The sequence below is a fragment of the Lutra lutra genome, chromosome 2 (genome assembly GCF_902655055.1).
Source record: "Lutra lutra chromosome 2, mLutLut1.2, whole genome shotgun sequence".
Taxonomy (NCBI): domain Eukaryota; kingdom Metazoa; phylum Chordata; class Mammalia; order Carnivora; family Mustelidae; genus Lutra; species Lutra lutra.
This window is the reverse complement of record NC_062279.1, coordinates 173,378,904-173,400,060: the sequence shown is the minus strand read 5'-3', so window position 1 is coordinate 173,400,060 and position 21,157 is coordinate 173,378,904. Positions and strand designations below refer to the sequence as shown.

Sequence of the window (21,157 nt, the reverse complement as noted above, 5' to 3'; positions counted from 1 at the left end):
CAGTCATTATAAACCGACTGCATCATTTTCAAGGACTATGGCATAGGATGGGCACATGGTTGGGGTTTTGGGGTTCTGTTTTGGTTTCTGACTCTCCAATGCCACAATAAGCATTCTCCCTACTGCAGTGCATTTCTGACTGATTAATTTCTAGACTAGGTTTCTAGACGTGGTGTTGCTGGATCAAAGGTAAGGAGTGTTTGCTTCTGGCCCTTATTGCCAATTGCTCAGGTGGCCTTTTCATAATCTCCTTCCTAAAAAGTATGCTCTGGTTCGTAAAGTTCTACTTTGCTTTCTTTAGGGAAATCATTTAAACCCAAACTCAGCTTTGAGTTATTTAAAACTCCACAGAATTATTCTTCCTTCTCCCAAGGTGACACCTTAATCCTGCTGCGTTGATCCAGTTCTAACTGGGAAAGCTCAGAACTCCCTTTCTCCGTGTCTTCGGGATCCTTAGGTCATTAGGAGGAAGGGCCTCATCACCCCCCAAGGACTGTCTTCTAAAGGCTCTGTGTAACCTGGCCTCTACCTAAAAGGCCAAAGGGGTGGTTCTGATTTAATCTCCTTTTTTAGTCTGAGCTACAAGATGGACCATGGGCATTTGTTCGGAGTCATTATGTCTTATGTACTGAAACCAGCTGAAAAACTGACAGAGCCCTTCGTGCACTTAGAAATACGGAGTTCCTGCCTCAGAAGGTGATATGGCCATGTCCGCGGATCCAGAGGGAATTCCAGGTTTGGCTCACCTCTGCATACAAACTACACGATCACCTCTCCCAAACCTCACTAGACAGGCTCCAGACGCCCCGAGTGCTTCCGTCAGGTCCCCCTTGTAAAACGCATAATGGAAACCACCATATCCAGATGCTGGGCTTCTGAGAAACTCCAACATTTGGAATGGCTGTTACAGACCCATGCGATACCTTTAGTGGAAGCAAAGTCACCTAGGGACCATCATGCCGTCAACGGTGGAAAGGGAAAGAACAGACTCATTTCCTTCTCTGCTGTTTCCTTTTTCCAGACAGCAATCTGGGGCCATTTGGTGCAGTGCTAAGCCTCCAGCAACCACTAAGGGCACAAAGAATGTGAGAACTGGAAGAGAGTTGTGAGACCCTCAGTATGGTCTATGCCTCTCATTCTAGCAGCCAGGAGGCCTGTGCCCAAAAAGGCGAGGACACCTGCTGAATGTCACATGGGGAGCCACTGGCCAGCTTGGAGCCTGACCTGACTATTCACCACCCACCACATTTCTGATCTCTGAGAAGAGGACTGTCGAGGCAAGTTTAACCACAGGTAGTGTGGGAGTGAGAACTCCAGCAGACGGTTGTGTGTGCAGCTCTGTGGCCCTAGGCGCATTACAACTGAACAATGCTTCCTTATCCATAGAAAGAGGAAAGTCATAACTAGTAATAACCTCTTATTACTAAAACGGGTGCTGTGAAATTCAGATAAAGGTCAAATAATGCCTGTAGGAGGCTACAGAAAACTGCTTTGCCCCACTGTCTTAGAGATGAATTACACTTGTGTAACTTCTTCCACTGAGCTGCTAATAAAGTCAGAAGAAAACTGTAAGTTTCATACATATTTGTAAAGCTTGGTCTGAATTCTTGGTTATTCATGACTACATTGACCAGAACTCAGTGATCACTAGATCAGACTCCAAAAGTCTCTGATCTTGCCAGCAGATGCTAATATATATTTACTTAAAAGAAACAGTTGAACACTAATATTCAAGGTTAAGATGTAAAACTGAGCTACTCAAACTCGCTGTGATGAAGGACCAGTTTTTGTTTTTTTTTTGAAGTGTTCCAATCCACCACTGATACTTTTATAAAATACACTAAAAGTGAATTTATAGAAAAAATGAAAAAAGAAAAAAAAGACTGAAGAAGTCCACTTTTTTTTTCTTTTAAGGATTACCCTTATCAAATTGCTGGAAAAGTTTCTAAATGCTTTGTCTCAAGTTCTATGCTTAGGCGTCGCATGTGGACTGGCGCACAGTCAGCAGACCGCACTGAGTAACAGCAAATACTGCCCACCCACCTGGGCCTCCCAGGACAGCAGGCATGTGCAGTGGGCTTCCAGGGATCAGCTTATTTACGGCTCAAAGCAATCACTGTCAACACCCACATTCACACATGGGGTCAAACCATTTGCCTAAGATCACACAGCAGATCAGTAGGGCTGGGATCTAGACCTGGGACTACCTGTCTGAAGTCCGCACAAAACGCTGTGTTCTCTCTCTTGAGAGTGTTCAGAGAGAAGCCTGTGCAATCGGTTTTCACTTTACCATTTAATTCAGAGTATGTCATCATTACCCAGGTTGTAGGCAACCAAGCCCTGTTTTCTTATTTTCTTCCTGTTATCTGGGCTTCTGGGCATTTTAATTAATTAAGAGAAATCCTAAAGGTGATAAAACTTACATCAGTTAAGATATCTGGAAACAGATTAGGAAAAGACATGGTAACTAGGACAGAAATGGTCACCAAAATTAGACTTGAACATTTTTTTTTTTTTTTAATCCATACTTCCTCCCAATCATCAGTGCGAGGTAAGGACAGCTGGACAGATTTCCCACAAAGCTTACCTTGCCCAACAGCCGAATGCATTTTCTCCATGTCAAACTTAATTTTTGATCTTCCTGGAGTGCTAAGCATCTTTTCCCACACTGTGGTTACTTCTTTAAGACAAGGAGTGATTTCCTCATAATCCAGCTTTAGACGCTTGTTCAGCAGGTCATTTTCAGAGGCTAGAAGAGATCATTTAAGAACACACATTAGAGAGAATGCCACAGGTGCCTACTCACATGTCACTGCTGAGATGCTGAGCGGTTACAGTGAGCTAGCTTACTCCCCATTTTCCTTTAACTTGGAAAACACTAAATGCACGTAAGAGGTACCCTTGATCTCTCTTGCCCTTTCATTGGCTCTACTCCCGAAATATGCCTCCATCTGTCCAGTTCTAGCAATCTCCACAGCTGCCCTATTAAACTACAAATACCTCGAGGACAGGAGCTCTGTGTGAAAATCCCTTGTGTCTGGCATGGTTTGAGACCAACAAAATTTATTCATCTGAGCCAGGAGAGACACCCCCCACCCCAAGGAAAGTTCCTCCTTGTTTAGAGCCAAACCTCCTTAGGTAGATTCTACTTAGTCACGTTTCTGCTTCCTGCAGCTCAACAGAAGAAATCTGCCCTTTTCATAGGACATCACGCCAAATACATGAAGGTAGTTATTATTTCCCACCAAACTTATTCAGCCTAAACCGCATTAAGGGTTGTACCTAAATTACCAAAACGGGGAGCGGGGAGGGGAGGGGGATCAATATAGGAAAAGTTTAACTTGACAATTCTTAGGATTAGATCGGACAACTTCACTGCCATCCAAAACCACTCTATCCTATTTTGACACAGGGGTAATGTCAGCCCCCAAATCCACTCCACCTCATGTCTCGGATCCTGACTATGAGTTTATTAGGACAATAGGGAGGAGGCATAGCTAAGTATAAGCCAATACCTAGGCTTCTGCAGAACTGATCAACTTCTGCCTTTTACAATGTGATAAGCAAAGACTAAGTCCTCAGTACTCTATATTTAGCAACATTTTATCCTAATGACTCTGAGGCAGGGTTCTGGGTGAGAAAACCAAGGCACGGAGGCTGAGTAGCGCCTCCACGGTCCTCAGCAGGAGGGGGAGGGGCCTGCGGTCCTGCCCTTGCCCTTCTCCACTGCCCAGCATGGTTTGCTGTTATTATATAGTTTTTCTAGGACGAGGCATGTATCTATCAGAGGCCTTAAATGTTTGACAGAATCCAGTGGAGGTTTCTAGGCCTAGAGTTTTCCGAGTGAAAGATTTTCAACACGAATGTGATCTCTTTAACAGATATAGGGCCATTCAGATCTTTTTCTCCTCATTTCAGTTTTGGCAAATTGCACATTTCATGAAGTTTGTGCATTCCGTCTAAGCTGTTCAGTTTCCTGGCATAAAGTCATTCTTAGTCCTAGAGACACTGACAAGTCAATGCAAACATCTCATGCATCTGTCCCCCCTCCATCCCCCTGAAAGCACTTTTTCTCTCCCCACCCCAGCCCCACGTTATTCAGGAGAGGAGGCTCCGACTCTGCCCAGGGCCACAGAAGTAGCAGGTGCTGGAGGCAGGACCTATCTGAAGACCCCCGGCTTACCCACTACACTTCTGAACCCCAGTGCCTATTATTTTTAAGATGGGAATTATGCTACTGTACTGAGTTGCTCTGATGAGGATTAAAGGAGATGAGATAGACTCAACACCCACAAAATGTCTACTAATCAGGAAGTGCTCACAAATTATCAAAAATATAAAGGCAAATAAGGAAAAGCATAAAACATTGCTTTGCAAATTTAGTGCTAGGACATGAAATAAAATATTTTCTTTTTCCACATTAGAAATTGAGCAAAGGCTGGCTCCATTAATCTGGTTAATACTCCCCTAACGGTAAGACCTTACTCCTCGGATGTGCAGATTATGTACTTAACCGACCCAATTACCGCCTTCAAGTACAAATGCATCAAAAGATGTGCTGAAAAGTGCTGCAGAGCCCCCTCCTCCAGCCTCTCATTTCACGGACACAGACACTGAAGTTCGAAGCGAGCACAGGGCTTGCTCAAAGTTATTCACCAGCTGGTGGGGGCATCAAGTGATTCTAGGCCCGGGGCTGCCTCACCTGCGAGTTTTCATCTACTACTTTAATCTTTTCCTTACTTTGAATAATACTTTTTATTTTTTTAAGGTCCCACTAAACAACCCTTGGGACAAATTGGGTTCAGGACCAGCTTTGCTGGGGACACTGACTGCAGGTAGCACTGGACTCTCAATGCCAATGGACATTTCTCCGGCTGTGAGCCTGTCGGGCTGCATGGAAGAGCCCAGCAAGCAACGTGCGGAACCCGTTCTGAGGTCAACAGAGCCATACTATCCGGCTGGAAGATTCGGTTGAAAAGGCTTAATCCACGTACTTCACGGTTGGTCCGAGCACCGTCCTGCTGTTTGAGTATCCCAATGCAGCTGCTGAAGATCTGAAGCCTCCAAAATGTCTTATCAAGGAAGCCAGTTGGTGAATGCTTGTAACAAACGTCAAGGCTCCCAGCCAAGGCCTTTAGATATAAGACCAAGCTGTTTAAAATATTAAATAAGGGTCTACAAACCCATGATTTTGCATTTCTGGGGCAAGAGCAACCAGGACTACATGAGATCAAATGGAACTTTGCAAAAGAGTCCTCAAGACATATATCTCCATTTGCCATGGATGTAGGAGTGAACATGGACTTCGGACTAATAATCTTCAGGTCTGATTTACGCCCATTACATAGGGTGGACTGTAGCTGCCCACCCCCAATCCTGCACCATTAACACTGCCTTCACAGATAAAATGTTCTTCCAACTGCAACCATCTCTTAAAGACTTAGTAAGGAAAGGCTAAGAGGCTGGACGCATCAGTGGTTAAATGACCTCCAAACCAGTAGAGATTTTGGAAAAATCAGATTCAATCTTTATTTTTTTTTATAGCCAACATATTGCACTTGCTCAACCAGGAAAAGAAAAAAAAAAACAAAAAACCTTTAAAACATACCTTCAGTTACAATTCATTTAAATTCAAAATTCAATGTGTTATCATACCATTATGCAGATACAGTGTCTTTAATATGAACTTTAATATGAAGCATGAAATTCTGAATTCATGAAGTCAGTTCCAGGAGCAATCGTGTGCTGTCCCCAGACCACGGCTGTATTGAACCACACCCTGTCCTACATGAGGCTGCCCGTGTCTTCATGTATAACGGGGAGAATGGTGTTGCAGAAGGGCACAGCTGAGACTGCTAGCCCGGGAGGCAGGCAATGCCTTTTAGTGCCAGCACCACGAGAAGTCAGCTGTTTAACTCAGGGGAAATCAGAATTCAGCTTCCAACTGCCTACAGTGGAGTGAAGTGGCTTTAGATCATGTGATTTGGTTCTTTCTCAGCTGCAATGGTTCTGGAATAATAACAAATACTTAATCCACATATTCCAAAGCCAGGAAATAGGCTTAGCCATAGAAGAACCCCAGCGTACTGTTCTTCTCATTTCTCTCCCAAACAGCAAGCAATTCAGCTTTAACATCTGATCAATTTCAACCACTCTCAGCTACCATTTAACTTTCCTCTAAAAAGCAACTAGGAGTGGCACCCGGGTGGTGCAGCCAGTTAAAAGGGTGACTCCTGGCTTCCGCACAGTTTGAGATCTCAGGGTGGTGAGACTGAGCCCCTCCATGCTCAGGGCAGAGCTTCCTTGAGATTTTCTCTCCCTCTCCCTGCCCCTCCTACTTGTGCGTGCGTGCCCTCTCTCTAAAAGAAAGAAAGAAATCGCGGTGCCTGGGTGGCTCAGTCAGTTAAGCGTCTGCCTTCAGCTCAGGTTATGATCCCAGGGTCCTAGCATGGAGCCCCACATCAGGCTCCCTGCTCAGCGGGGAGCCTGTTTCCCCCTGTCCCTCAGCTGCACGCCCCACCCCCAGCTCATGCTCTCTCTCTCTCAAATAAATAAAATAAAATCTTTAAAAATATAAATAAATAAATAAATAAATCCTTAAAAAAAATTTTAAAAACAGCTTAAAAAACTAATGCAATAGAATGACTGTTTCTAATACACAGTACACTCCTGGTTGGTTCTGGTCAAATCTTGCTTCTGTATTTATTTAAAGATTTATTTATTTAAGAATTTACCTATGTGTGAGAGAGAGAGAGGGAGAGCGCACACATGCGGGTGAGCATGGGGAAGGGGGGCAGAGAGAGTTCCAAGCCGACTCCACGCCACGTATGGAGCCAGACTCAGGCTCGATCCCACAACCCCAAGATCAATGATCTGAGTCAAAACCAAGAGTCAGATGCTCAACTGACTGAGCCACCCAGGTGCCCCTTGTTTCTGTATTTAATGTGAAAGTTCTGCCCCCATCCCACCCCAACAAAGCTTACCAAATATTTTTTAGGCAAGTCGTGGTCAGGCTTTTATTGATGGCTAAGCTCTCGTCAATACAGGTACTGTATCGCCCTGAAACCATGCTTTCTAAATTACATTAAAGAAGCTTATTATGCTTTCACCACAAAGGTAAACATATGTTGAACTTTACAGAGCTGGGAAGAGAAATTAATTCAAACAGCAAGAACGAAAGACCAGCCAGGACTGGCCACTGCCAGATGAAATGAGGATGCCGCGGGACGGTGTTGGCACGGGCTCGTGCACGCCATGCCACACCTGGCAAAATGTTCCAGGTAACCTGACGAAACTTTGCTGTTTCTTCTTGTCTGTCTAGCCTTCCTACACACAGCTTTACAAAAGCTCTGCTTCCATGGCACAGTGATCTTGTCACATTAGTGGCAGTCACGACGTCTCCCAACATCCCAGGAAGCCAGCCAGCACCATTCCCATCTTACAGCTATGGCCTGATTTTCCACAGCTGTCATTTTCAAGAAGACTAGTCAGGGTAAGTATTAGGATTTACGACCTACGTGATGAACCTAACTGCCTCTCTGCTTTTCAACAAAAATCCCAACCAACAGACACACGAATACAAGGTCCGTGCTCCAGGGAGGTCACTTAGCTCATGGCACACTCTATGATGTCATCACAGTCAAATCTCTTCTTGACATTGGCTTTTATGTATTTTTTAAAGATTGATTTAGACATCCACTTTTAGAATGGGCTTCAAGAACACACCAGAAAATGGCAGGAAAACAGAGCAGGGAGAAAACTGCATTCAGTGCGTAAAATCCCCTCGCTGCGGCACCCCTTCCACTGCATCGTCTGGGGACGACCTGTCTGCCTCAAACCCTGGGCGTGAAGAGTCCACATTATCCGTGTCCATCAGAAGCCCATTCCAGCCACCAAGCTACTTTCTTATCAGAAGGTCTTATTAAGGGCACCCAGGTGGCTCAGTTGGTTAAATGTCTGCCTTTGGCTCAGGTCATGATCCCAGAGTCCTGGAATCAAGTCCCACATCGGGCTCTCTGCCCAGTGGGGAGTCTACTTCTCCCTCTCCCGTTCCCCTTGCTTGTGCTCTCCTGCTCTCTATCAAATAAATAAAATTTTTAAAAAACAAACAAAAGAAACCAAAAAGGTCTTATTACTTTGCATCTGACTTCTTGTTTTTGGTCAAAGATGACACACTTTTTGGACTATGAACCTTATTAGTCAGATTTGGTGTCTTAATAACCTTCCTCTATACAGATCTCAAGACAAAAGATGAAGATCTACAGTTAAGAAGTAAGTTCAAGTACATGTACTCTACTTGCACAACTGGCCTGGGCCAGGGCAGCATGACTCGGTTGCCTGCACGGCCTCCTTCTGAATGAGAATACCTGACTTCCTGATTAAATGCCCATTATTTCCTATGCAGCCAGCGCTCTATACTCCAAGACCCATGTTCTTTCCATTAGACTGCCCACTTGGCTTCTAAGCTGCTACAAAAATAATGTTTTTTGGTTCGAGCAACAGTAAAGAAACAGGAAGTGAACAAAATCTAAACTTGCAAAGTTCATGTCTTATTTTGATACTGATATAAACCCTGGCAAGAACTTGGCTGGTCTGAGTCTCAGTTTCCTCTTCAGGCTAATAACTGCCTTCTGGAGCTGTTAGTAGCATTAAACGTGTCTGTCTATATAAAACCTTGATTATCAGTTCAGGTAGAACTCAGCTAATGCTAAGGTTGGTCCTCTTCAGATCCCCCGCAACCCACTAAAAATGCACATAGAGCGAGGTTAGGTACTTAAATGACTTGTATAGGATTAGTTCGTACCTACCAGCCAAGCACAGACCATGGCCGAGGGCAAAGTAGGGAGAGAGAGAAAGAGAAAACAAAACAAAAAACACTCTTCAGAGGGTTGAAGCTTACATTTGAAGTTTGTCTCCTGTTCTAGATGTTATGCTAAAAATGACCATATAGGAATAATTTAATATAGTTGGTGAGATTATCATGAACTCTCCAGAAAGTAAAGAGCATTAACTCAACTTTGAAAAAGTATATTTCATATATATACATATGGATGTATGCATGCTAGAATATTCTGTTTTTCTTTTTAAAGACAGCATACTTATGTCAGATATGATTCACCTCAGAGCCAAGATAAATGATCAGGCCTGATCATTCCAAAAAATGGTAAACCAACCTTGCAGCTTCTGATTTTCCTTCTCCATTCTGAGGAGCAGTATCTGCTGTAAAATAGCCTTTTGCCATAACTCTCGAAGCTCTCGAGAGGTCCTTTTCTTTTCCTCTGGGACGGGACAGAAGGGTCCATCTTCGCAAACTGGTTCTAAAGGAGATCGTGGTGGAAGCTCTCCCAGTTCGGAATAATCTGGGGATGGAAAAGGACATTTCAGAACAGTTATTTTTTTTCCAATATAAATTTAAGCACAGCATCAAATCAGAAAATTTCTGTTATTATGAAGTGATATCACCAGATTCAAAATTTAGGTTTTAATATTCACTGAAATAAGTTAGGTCTGAGCCACAACCATCAAATTAGACAGCAAACAGTAAGTGAAAGTTGGAGGACCTGAGGTAATGTTCAAAGATACCTACTTTTAAAGGTGTAAAATTCCTATTTTTTTCTGAATTAATGTATTATTGGTGATAGCAAACATTCACAGAGTGCTCACTCTGCCCAGATTGTTCTGAAGGCTTTATGGATACTAGTTTATTTAACACTCAACTACCCTAAGATGTAGCTACCATTCCTATTCAGTTTTAAAGAAAAGCAAACCGAAGCACATTTGACACCTGCCAAATGTCATACAGCTCAAAGTGCAGAACCAGGATCGGGGACCCAAGCTGGCTGGCTTCCATGTGCATTCTTAAGCACCAGGTTCTAAGGCTAGGTATTCTGGAAGAAGATTAACACGTATTTAATAGCCAATAATAGCCAATAATAACAGTGACCATTAATGGGTCCTGTACCAAGTGCTGGGCACCGTGCCAGGTGTTTTATATAGACAGACTCATTTAATCCTGACGACAACTCCAGAAGGCAGGGATTCGCCTGAAGAGAAAACGGAGGCTCAGAGAAGCAAAGGAAGCTGCCCAGGGTCAGACCGTGAATAAGCACATGTGCTGGGATCCCAAAATATGTCTGCCTGACTTGGAAGTTCATGCTTTTGGCTCAATATGCCTATAATTCAAATGTTTCCTATGTCATCAAGTTTCAAATTTCTATTTATTGGCTAAAATCTCTTTACATTTCACGAATTTGTAACTTTCTCAAGTGCAGACCCCATGTGGCTGGGACACAGGGCTGTTCCAACTCACAAGTACCTTACAGACAAGCAGAAAGAACATCCCACCTGCTTACTCTGAAACTAGCTAAAACAGCAGAATTTTTTATGTGGAACACGACTCAGCCATCAGGAAGGATGAATGCCCACCATTTGCATTGACATGGATGGATCTGGAGGGGACTATGCTGAGTGAATTAAGTCAATTATCACATGGTTTCACTCAGGTGTGGAACATAAGGGATGGCACAGAGGACCACAGGGGAAGGGAGGGAAAACTGAATGGGAAGAAATCAGAGAGGGAGACAAACCATGAGAGACTCTGGACTCCAGGAAACAAACTGAGGGTTATAGAGAGATGGGGTAACCGGGTGATGGGCATTAAGAAGGGTATGTGTGGTGGTGACCACTGGGTGTTATACACGATTAATGAATCGTTGAACATAACCTCAAAAACTAAAGATGTACTATATATATGTTGGCTAATTGAACATAATAAAAAAAAGGTTCTACATGAGTGGGCCCCATCTGAGGCAATATATTCTTGAAAACTTCCCTCTAAATTGAACCTATACAAAATCACGGTCCTAAACATTCTGTGGAAAGCCCTTCAGAGACAACCCGGATCTCACAACCACCCAGATCACAACATACACTCTCTTCCAGGGTACAGTTCCAACAAAATCCCACACTACGATTAATTTCCAAAAGAGTTTCAGCATTGACTGCTCATTATCTAAAGGTGGGTTTGATTTCCTGTTATGAAATCTCTGAAACCAACACAAGCCACAAAATGTTTCATTTCCTAAAGTGACTTGTCCATCTTAACTCTATTAAAGTTACTGGATGAAAAAAACTTATCTCTGATAAGCATTAAGAATGCTTTGTCATCTCTGTAACCATTTAAGTGCTTACCACATTTCTACCTACATCTATTTCATTATGATCCTTTAAATGAATGAACAAATAAAAATTCTTCTTTTGGAGGTAGTTTACGCATGTTATAGGAGAACCCTCATGTGTAATGGTCAGTACAGAAGCAGGAATCGCAACTGTCTGCATTGGATGGTCTCAATCTTAAAATTATTATGAGAAGCAGGACCATTCAGTGACCAAAAGGTCAGACTCTGGAGCCAGGCTGTCTAGATTTTAATTAAGGCTCTGCATTTTTTGACTTTGTGACCTTCAGCAAGTCGCTTAACCCCTTTATGCCTCAGTTTCCCAATCTGCCAAGCAGGAATAACAGCACCTCCCTCACAGAAGTGTTACAGGGATTGGGGCACCTGGCTGGCTCACGAGGTTCAGCATCAACTCTTATTTTCTGCTCAAGTCATGATCTCGGGGTCAAGAGATCTGTGCTCCGTGTGGAGTTTGCCTCTCTCTGGCCCCTGCTTGCATTCTCTCTCTCTCTCTCTCTAAAATAAATAAAACCATTTTTTTTTTTTAAAGAAGCATTACAGGGATTGAGTTAATACATATCCTAGAAACTAACTGAAACAGGGTCAAACACACAGGAAGAACACAGTGAATACTAGCTTCTTATCGTTTGCTATTCCATAGTCCTTAATAGCAAAGAAAAAAATAATGGAAGGAAACACATCAAAATTTAGCCACTCGTGGTAAGCTCTAAAAAGACAAGACAGGCTACTTGTCAGGGAGGGTCTGCCTGGCACCCAGCACAGTGCCTGCCACCCAGCAGGTGCTGAGCGGACAGTGCGGAAGGAGAGACACAGATGGGTGCTAGGTTTGCATGTGCTGGCTGCTCTTCCTTGTACTTCCTAAATTCGTGACAATAAATGTAATTTTTAGAACCAACTGAAGAAAGGTAATGCAAATCTGTTCCCGATTTGAATCAAAGATTGCAAAATGTTCTGCAAAACACTTAGAAACAAACGAATCCCCCCTAACTTGTGCACTTAGCACGAGCTGGTCCCGATAGAGCCGAAGTGGATCCTTTTTCCAGGAGGTGTTTCAGTCCATATTCTTCTTCAGTCTTATTCTGCAGCCTGGAGGCTTCCCTCTTGGCTGTTGAAATTCTGCTTGACACTGTGGTGGCAATTCAAGCTCTGCTTCACCTCATCGGAAGGAGTCACACTCCCACCGGATGGCAAGGGTCTCGTTTCCCAAAAGCGATGGCGGGGAGACAGCATCGCCATGGGCAGGTGCCATGGGGGCAGCCGTGAGCAGTGCCGCGCTTTCACGGGCACGCAGGAAGACAGCCAGGGACCCGTCCCAGTGACAGCAGGAGGCACAGTGTAGACATTTCCCTCACCCTCAAACCCTGCTCATCAGTCAAGGGCTCCTGTCACCTAGCCTCCTGCCCCCAGCCTCACCCCTGCTCTTCACCACTGCCCTTCTCCTCTGCTCCATCTGGAAAATTCCTACAACGTTACTTTCAAATCCTGCAACATCATGAACGGAGCAGGGGAGACCCAGGCCAGGCTGATGGGACAGGTCTGGGAGTTGAGGCTTCTTGGTCCCCAGATCCACTCCTCTCTGCTGGTTGGCCTGCTGACGAAAGCCAGAGTCTAAGGAAGCACAAGGTCCGCAAGGCTACAGGCATTGTTTGGCGACGGTGATATGCACTGTCTCCCTAAAGTCATTTCCCTAATGTTCTCAGCTTCTGCCCACTTTTTACTGTTGATCGCAGCTCGTTTATGAACACTCACTCTGAGTCCTTGACACTAATAAGCTTGTCTGATTCTCACGACCACTTCATGAAACAGGTGACCCTGCCATCCTCATTTTATAGCCCAAATAATTAAGGAACAGTGAGGTTTTGTAACCTGGTCAAGGTCAGAGCCATCACGTGTAGACACGCAAGCATCATGCAGGGATCTTGCCACAACCCAGATTTTGATTGAGGTTGTCTTTGGGGGTGGGCCTGGGAGTCTGCATTTCTAGCCAGCTCCCTGGTGAGGCTGCCACTGCTGGTTCTCAGAGCACATTCGGGGGCTCTACCCTGCAGCTCCCCTCTTCATTCACTCATGTGGTGCTCTGTGCCCCATAGCGTGTCAGCTCCTTTCCTTTCCCTGCTGCCATGGAGCACAGGGCAGGCACTGTCGGTGTCAGCTGCCTGAGTGGAGGCATTCACTCGAGGCACTCACATGAAAAAAGAATGAACATGAAGAAAGAATGCAAGTACTAGCATTAATTTCACCTCTCAGTATACGAAATAAAAGCTAATCCACTGTAAAGGTCACCAAATAACCCTAAGAGTTGACAGCAGTGTTTTCTCAACTTCTCAGCACTACTGACATTTTGGGCTGGCTTATTCTTCGTCATGGGGACTGTTTTTGTGCATTTTAGAGCATTTTGCAGGATCCCTGGGCACTACCCACCAGAGGACAGTAGCATCCACCCACCCCAGTAGTGAGCATCCAAAATGCGCTGACATTGCTAAGCATCTAAGGGAGAAGGGAGAGGACACAATCACCCAGAAGAACCCCAGGCAGAATAAAAAAAATCCATCGCCATTCCTCTCCTAAACCCTAGGAAGGGGTAAAAATATATCCACTTCACCCAAGTTCATTTTAGGTGCTATCAATTACCCATGTTCCAGTTTGTAATTAACAACTTTTAAGTATATCATCCTTTGTTCCTATTAAGCATACCCTAGGTACAAAGTAGTTTAGTAACTTACAAAAAGGCTGATAGTTAAATATCGGTTTGTTCTAGATCTGGCCTGACTAAATTGAACCCGAGTGGACTGTTTTCTGATCAATGCAAAATGACCCAGGCTGGGGCTGAGGGCATAGCTTTCTACCAGTCCTCTTTCATGCTTGGGGGTACATGCTTGGGGGTACAGAGTGCTTGGGGTATAGTCTTGTGAGACGTATACTCAACACGCATGGAGATGAGGGGAGTGGCCGGGTGAGGATAATATGAAGATGTTGGTCAATGGTCCGCTGAGACCCTTATTCTAATAATAAATATGTGCATTATTTTAACTTTGGATCGCTCTGGAGCCATTTACACCCGTAGTTACCAAGTCCCTTATATGTACCTGGGATGTGACGTGCTAGGTGGTCTAAGAGAGGCTCCTTTGATGTTTCTAACATTCTTCAGAACAACACTGGAGATCTGGCTTCCTTCCCCGACTTACACTCTTGCTGAGAGGCTGCTGGACAGAGGCTGAGAGGAAAGAGCACAGTAGGGGCTAGGCTAGGGACCCTCCACCCCCTGGCCGGCTTGGCAGTCCCTCTTTGTACGCCTCTGTAAGCACGTCCTCCTTTGGGGGTTCCCATCCCTCGGTGCAAAGTGTGAGAAATGATACTCACCTCTGACTGCCCCAACTGTGGAGCCCACAGGCACTAACAGACAGACAGACTTCTACATCTGCTGGGTCCCGAAACCAAAGGGCCACAATGACACGCTAGCCTGGGATTAGACTGTCCTATTCGGACATGCCCTGTGACAGGATGGAGCACGCTGAGATCACAGAGCCTTTCAGAAACAAGAGGCTTCAGAGGGTTCTGAGAACTTTAAGACCAGCCGCTTTAAACCAGGCAACTGCCTCCCCTGAAATCCTTGCTGTGACATTCCCATCAGGGAGGTAAGTATGACCTAGGTTGGTGTGTCAATACTTTAGCAGCTAAACTGTTCTCCTGAAACTGTGCTGCTTCACCCTGCCCTCCCCGTCTCTGCACACAGGTGTGCGGGAAGCGCAGGACTCCGCATCATAGGTGTGAGCACGGCTGACGCTGTGACCAGGCGGAGGCAAAGGAAGCCTCCCAGCTGTCCCGCGCGGACCCACAGTATGGAATACGGGGCCACTGGCTGGTACTGTCACAAGACACTGCTAGCAGGTTTAAACTGTTCTCCTCCTTGTAGAGACAGGACAGTAAGCCACACACTAAATGCCCTGTAACAAAGGGGAGCTCCAGGAGGAACGTGAAGGCCCCGCTTCTCCCAACATTCTGGGCTTTTCTGTTATCCCATAGCACAGCATTTTAGAACTCTCTCCATCTCAAAAATCCTGATCTCTTATGCCAAAAGAGAAAGAAATGCTTAAGATTCCAGTTTATTCTGAAACCTCTGTTTTAGCAACATGACTAGATTTTGGAAATGAGAATTAAAACTGAACAAAAAGCCTCTGGAGAGAAGTTAACAATAACAGGGATTAACATCTACAGCATCTGTTGTTACCAAAAGCTGAAGACAATTTCTTTAAAAACCAGAGTAAAATAACGGTGCAGACGCAGCAAAGGAACAGGCAGTCCTCCGTGAACGCTGTCAGACTGTTTACAAAGCACGAACAACTTTACCTTTTCTATGACAGGAGGTTGGTGTGGGAGAGCAGGGACTTCTGTGTCCCCTGGTCAGCCCCACGCCGGGGAAACAGCAGACACACACGAACAGTCACTGAACAAAAGGATTCATTTACCCAAGACTGCCCTACACCCTGCCGTGTCTTCTTTGGAAAATAACAACAGTAATAATAATAATAGAACTTCGTTACTTTCTACAGTTGCATTATAGAATGGTCCAGCCACGGGGAGACAGGATTTCTTCTTTTGTTATTTTTTTTAAAGATTTTATTTATTTATTTGACAGACAGAGATCACAAGTAGGCAGAGAGGGAGGCAGAGAGAGAGGATTTCTTCTTTTAAAAATAGTATTTTGAGGGCGCCTGGGTGGCTCAGTGGGTTAAGCCGCTGCCTTCGGCTCAGGTCATGATCTCAGGGTCCTAGGATCGAGTCCCGCATCGGGCTCTCTGCTCAGCAAGAAGCCTGCTTCCTCCTCTCTCTCTCTCTCTGCCTGCCTCTCCGTCTACTTGTGATCTCTGTCTGTCAAATAAATAAATTAAAAAAAAAAATCTTAAAAAAATAAAAAATAAAAAATAAAAAATAGTATTTTGTGGGGCGCCTGGGTGGCTCAGTGGGTTGAGCCTCTGCCTTCGGCTCGGGTCATGATTCCAGGGTCCTGGGATCGAGCCCCGCATCGGGATCTCTGCTCAGTGGGGAGCCTGCTCCCTTCCTCTCTCTCTGCCTCCCTCTCTGCCTACTTGTGATCTCTGTCAAATAAATAAAATCTTTAATAAATAAATAAATAAATAAATAAATAAATAAATAAAAATAGTATTTTGTAAAAAGAAATATTTTCGAGTTTTTACCACATGCCTGCTAGAAATCCAAATATGACTAGGACACAATCCCTCAACTTTCAAAAGAGTGATTAGGAGAAATGTGTGGTTGCTAGGAAGTACAAAGAAAATGTTCTAGAAAATTAGCAAAGAAAATGAATCTCTCCTGTCAGGTCAAGAGCGTGAGCCCTGGGGTCACACGTCTGGGGTCAAATCCCAGCTCAAACGCAACCATGTGGTCTGACACTTTACACTCATTGCCTCATCTGCAGACTCCTCTGTGGAATCGTGTATGTGGTTAAGTAGTAAATGTGTGAAAAACACAAGCCGGGCACAAAGCAAGCGTCCGATCAAACAGCAACTACCATCCTTCTTATCACCGTCCTCAGGACCAGGTTTCTGGAAGTGGTTGTGGTTCTCGAAGGACAAGGAAAAGTCACACAGGTGGAAATGACGGGAGCCATTTCAAGTAAATGGGACTACACAAACAAGGTGGCCAGGTGACTATCAGCTACTCATCCAGTGACCCATTTCAGCTAATGAGCAGGTGTATGTGTGTATGTGAAAATAAGACAAGAATGGTTAAGCCCAGATTATGGAAAACATTGAATGATTAATTTATGTATTAGTGGGTAAGGAAATGGGAATCATGAGAGATTTGAGCTTTTTACAGTTTTTAAGGAAAATGTGTTCCATTTGAGTGTTCTTCAGCCCTGGGAAGAGACAGTGGCTGTCAGGGAATGCACAGCTTAGCAGACCAGACAAATGAAGGGCTAGTACAAAACCACGTGAGAAAGCCCTGGGCCGGGGGCGGGGGTGGGGGGAGGGGACCTGTGAAGACAGAAGAGGGAGCCTAACTCTGCCTGAGATGGCGTGCAAGGTGAGGAGAGGATAAATGCTGGGGAGCTGGGCACTCACATTTTATTAAAAACTAGCAGCCCATATATGTAGAAACTAGAAACAAGAGCAAGGGTCTTACAGGTCTCCATCCCTATACCCTTCCAAGTTAGCTGTTTGGGGGTGGGGGGAGTCTCCAAGACTCTATGGAGCCAAAAGCCCGAGCCCCCCTGCTCGGGGGTTCTGAGGACGGCTCCAAGGAGCAGCAGTGGAGGTGGCATGAGCTGGGAAGTCCAGCCTGGACAGCCGGGCAGAGGGACCAGGACTGAAGGCAAGGTGGACAGGGGATGCTCCTGGGGATTCTGGTCAGCCCGCCGTGCCCCCAGCTGCCCCCTCTGGGCTGAGCTCTGAGAGCAGAGGTGAGCAGCACCCAGAGCTTAGTTTCCTGGTGGTGGGGAGCTGGCGGCTATGGACATTAAGGCCTACGTAAAGCTTGAAAAGAACCAAGAAAATGCTGTAGATGAATTTTTATATTTAATGCAGGAGATAAAATCACCCTTTGAAATGAGTAGCATTTGTTTTCGCATCTGCAAGGGGAATGCTACTGTACTTTTCAACAGGGCTGAAGGTCAGAGCTCTTGTTTCTTGATTAAAGTCAATACAACCATGAAGAGGAACATATATTCAGTCTGTCAGATTATAAAGCGCTGAGCTCAGTCACAGTTTGCTCTCTCCTGTTACCACGTATACAACACTGGACCTCAAACCGTGGTCCTCGGGATCTTGTGGGACACCTCATGGTGGAAAAGCACCACGAGCACTCCAAAGACCCCTAGTCAGTGCCAGCAGGATGTGTGTGTGTGTGTGTCAGAGAGAGAGAGAGAGGGAGGAGGTGTCCGGGGATGTCCCGCCAGCAGCCGCTGAGTGCCCACTGCCCCAGACACTCCTTGCTCACGCTCCTTCCTTCTTTGGGACTTGGGGGGGGGAACGGTCGGCATTCACAGGAACACAGGGACCCAGGGCTAAAAGGGCACCAGAAGATGACATAGCTCAACCCCCCTCCTTCCTCAGAGGGGGAAACTGAGGCTCAGAGAGGTCCAAACTCACATTTTTTGGACCCCCTGACTATGTACGTGCCAGGCCATGTGGTTTCCAAGACCCCGCTGATTCCATGCTCACAGCCACCCGATAAGCAAGGACTGTTTCTATCCCCTAACGGCACAGCCCGAGATACGGAACTCGAACTCAGGCGCCGGGTGCTCAAGTTGATGGGAGGGAGTCCGGGCTGCCACTCCCTACCCAGGAGAGAAGCCGCCTGACTCTCCGTGCCTCAGTTCCCTCATCCGTAAATCCCAGACAATAACTGCCTCTGCCTCCCGGAGCTTTGTTGCGAGACCAAACAAAAAATCCTTACGAAAGCATACAATTATACGTGGCCGGGGGTAAGTACGAAATTCCTATTATCACCAGTGTCTATTTTATTCTAAACCTGCAGAATTCTTCTCCACAAGGAGGAGGAGAAAGACCTCCACAATCACGGTCAACTGGGGCTGGGGAGAAAGAAGAAACCCGGTTTACCGAAGAACACCGGGGAAGACAGGAGCTTATTTTTCCCAGGGGCTCCTGCCAACAACAGGAGGTCCCTGGTCACTGCCTTAGCACGTCCAGGACCTGGGTCCCAATAGACACGGACTCACGGGACAGGGACGGCCACCCTCACAATAGCGGGGATGTCCTTCTAGCCTATGTCTGGCTGCCACAGCCTCTGGAGAAACTCCTCTCGCCATTCCCTGCCCCGTCAGATCCTGCAGCACCCCCTTTACGCCGCCCCAGCGCCCTGGCAAGCGTCAACTGAGCCACCAGGATTCTGAGGATGGCATCCCTGGAGCCGAAAACCACTGCCCTGAGCACCAACAGTCAAGTCCAGAGGAGCTCCGAGAAGCGGAAGATCAAGCGGCCTGGAGCATTTGGGGGAAAAGGAAGCAGAAGGGAAAGAAGAAAAAGAGGGACAATCTAGACAGAGGCGACAAGGACACATAAGCATGGAAGAAGAAGCAAGACCCTTGGGTGGCACTCAGTTCCAGCCCAAGGAACAGGCTCAGCTCTTTTCCACAGTTTTATTCCTAAATTGTGCAAAAGCTATTATAAAACTTGATATAAACTTTATACAACCATATGTGAATATACAGAAGCCTGATACCTATGTATACACAGAGCTTTATAAGAAAAACAGTACGAAACATGTGTGGATCACCCCCACGACCCATCATTAATTTATCCCAAGAACAATGAAATGAAAACACCCACCCCCCGCCCCGCTCTGTGCCTAAGGAGAGAGCAGAGGACACCACCATGACAGGTGGGTGTGTGCGGCGGCAGCAGGAGGGCCCACAGAGGGTGGCCAGCATGCCGGAGACAGGAACTAGGACAGCACTGCAGACAACGGTCAGGGGCTGAGTCCCGAAGCGTGACCAGGTGGGCCCACCAGGTGGGCCGACCAGGTGGGATGGAAGGACACAGGTTGTGTGCAGGTTGGGGTGGGGCAGGACAGGCAGATGGTAGGACAGGAGTCAGGTTGAACCCTCCCGTGCTAGGAAGCAAGAAGACCGTCCCAACACAGCGCAAGGAGATGGGAAGAAACCACAAGCCACCACGGTCTGTTTCAGAGGCTCCCCTGCTGCCCACACTCAACCCTTTGATCTCGTCCATATGGAGATTCTAAAGGTGTCAGACCGCCCTGCGTTCATCATCTACGCCGGTAACTCTCCAGGACAACAGCTGCTGGTCAAGCCTTCCTGACCCCCGTCCTCTGAACCCGGGCCGGGAGCTGGGCCCACGGGAGCAGCTCCAGGCCAGCAGCCTCTGCATCCTCTGCGTGCTTGGTGGAGCTGTCGGTCTTGCCACCACTTAGACTGACTGGCTCGCAGACTGGGGCGGGGGAGGCCCAGGGACCGGGGTTTTAACATCTGGAATTCTATGCACACTGAAGCACAAGAATCCCTGGCCTTTGGCAAGTCAGCATTTTCTCAGCCTTCTTAGGTTGTAGACTTACCTTAATTGGTGGTTTCACATTATCCAACACTAGGAAGTGGAGTTACCTTTTAAATAAGTTATTTCAAATTAATTAAGGACTCCATCCATTACAGATAACCTGGTCATTAAATAAAAATTTAAAATATAACATATCTTGATGGTCAAATACCAGCCAAATCTCGTTTTCATCTTTGTCAAAGGCAGCTATTGGAAATAAAATTAATACCATTTTCTCAAGAAATGCATTCAGAGAGTCATCCCTCCCTGTTGACCCAGATCAACTACCCATGCTATTACACCGATAACAAATATTCTTCCAGAAAACTTCCAGATCTGAACATAAATAGTCAGCAACACAGACCGATTAGTCACCCAACAGAAAGAGAAAAACCTACTACTAAAGCTAAGGTTACAATTTCTCAATCTGTGATATTGGACCCTCTGCAGAAAAGCAGCTCATCTGTTTACAGCACAGCTTTTGACATCCCCCCAATGCGAGCCCCCTCCAAGGAGAAGAGCCCCTGCCCCACACCCTGCAAGGAAGATGGGGCGTGGGGGGGTGCTTTTGGCATCTGCTCCTACTAGAAGCCTGGAGAGGTTGGCAACATTCTACCCTCAAATCCCCCTGACTACAGCAAAGGGCACTGTGGGGTCTGAGTTACACTGTAACTCAGTGGCTGCAAGTAAGTGGCTGCATCATGGAATGAGAGCTTTCAAACTCTACCCCATGAAGCTGAGAGCAAAGTCCATGCATGGGCCCGGGGAGTGTTTGGGGGACACAGCTGCCTGAGCTCAGCAGCGAGGCTGAGGGGCTGCGACAACACTCACCATTCCAGAAGCTGAAAGTGCAAATTCAGAGTGCCAGCATGCTCAGGTTCTTGGGGGAAGGCCCTTTTCCTGGCTTGCCTCTTCCTTGTTGTGCTCCCA

General features: G+C 46.1%; 1 protein-coding gene across 5 annotated transcripts in view; it reads right to left on the bottom strand.

The window, feature by feature from the left end:
• The window catches only part of TBC1D1 (TBC1 domain family member 1), a 233,787-nt gene that overhangs the window by 37,569 nt on the left and 175,061 nt on the right, over positions 1-21,157 (bottom strand). For all 5 annotated transcript variants that reach the window (XM_047719095.1, XM_047719092.1, XM_047719091.1 and 2 more), the window contains 2 exons: positions 9,174-9,359; positions 2,588-2,749 (listed from right to left, as the gene is read on the bottom strand). In XM_047719095.1, coding sequence (XP_047575051.1) covers positions 2,588-2,749; positions 9,174-9,359 — 348 coding nt within the window. The remainder of the gene's footprint in view (positions 1-2,587; positions 2,750-9,173; positions 9,360-21,157) is intronic.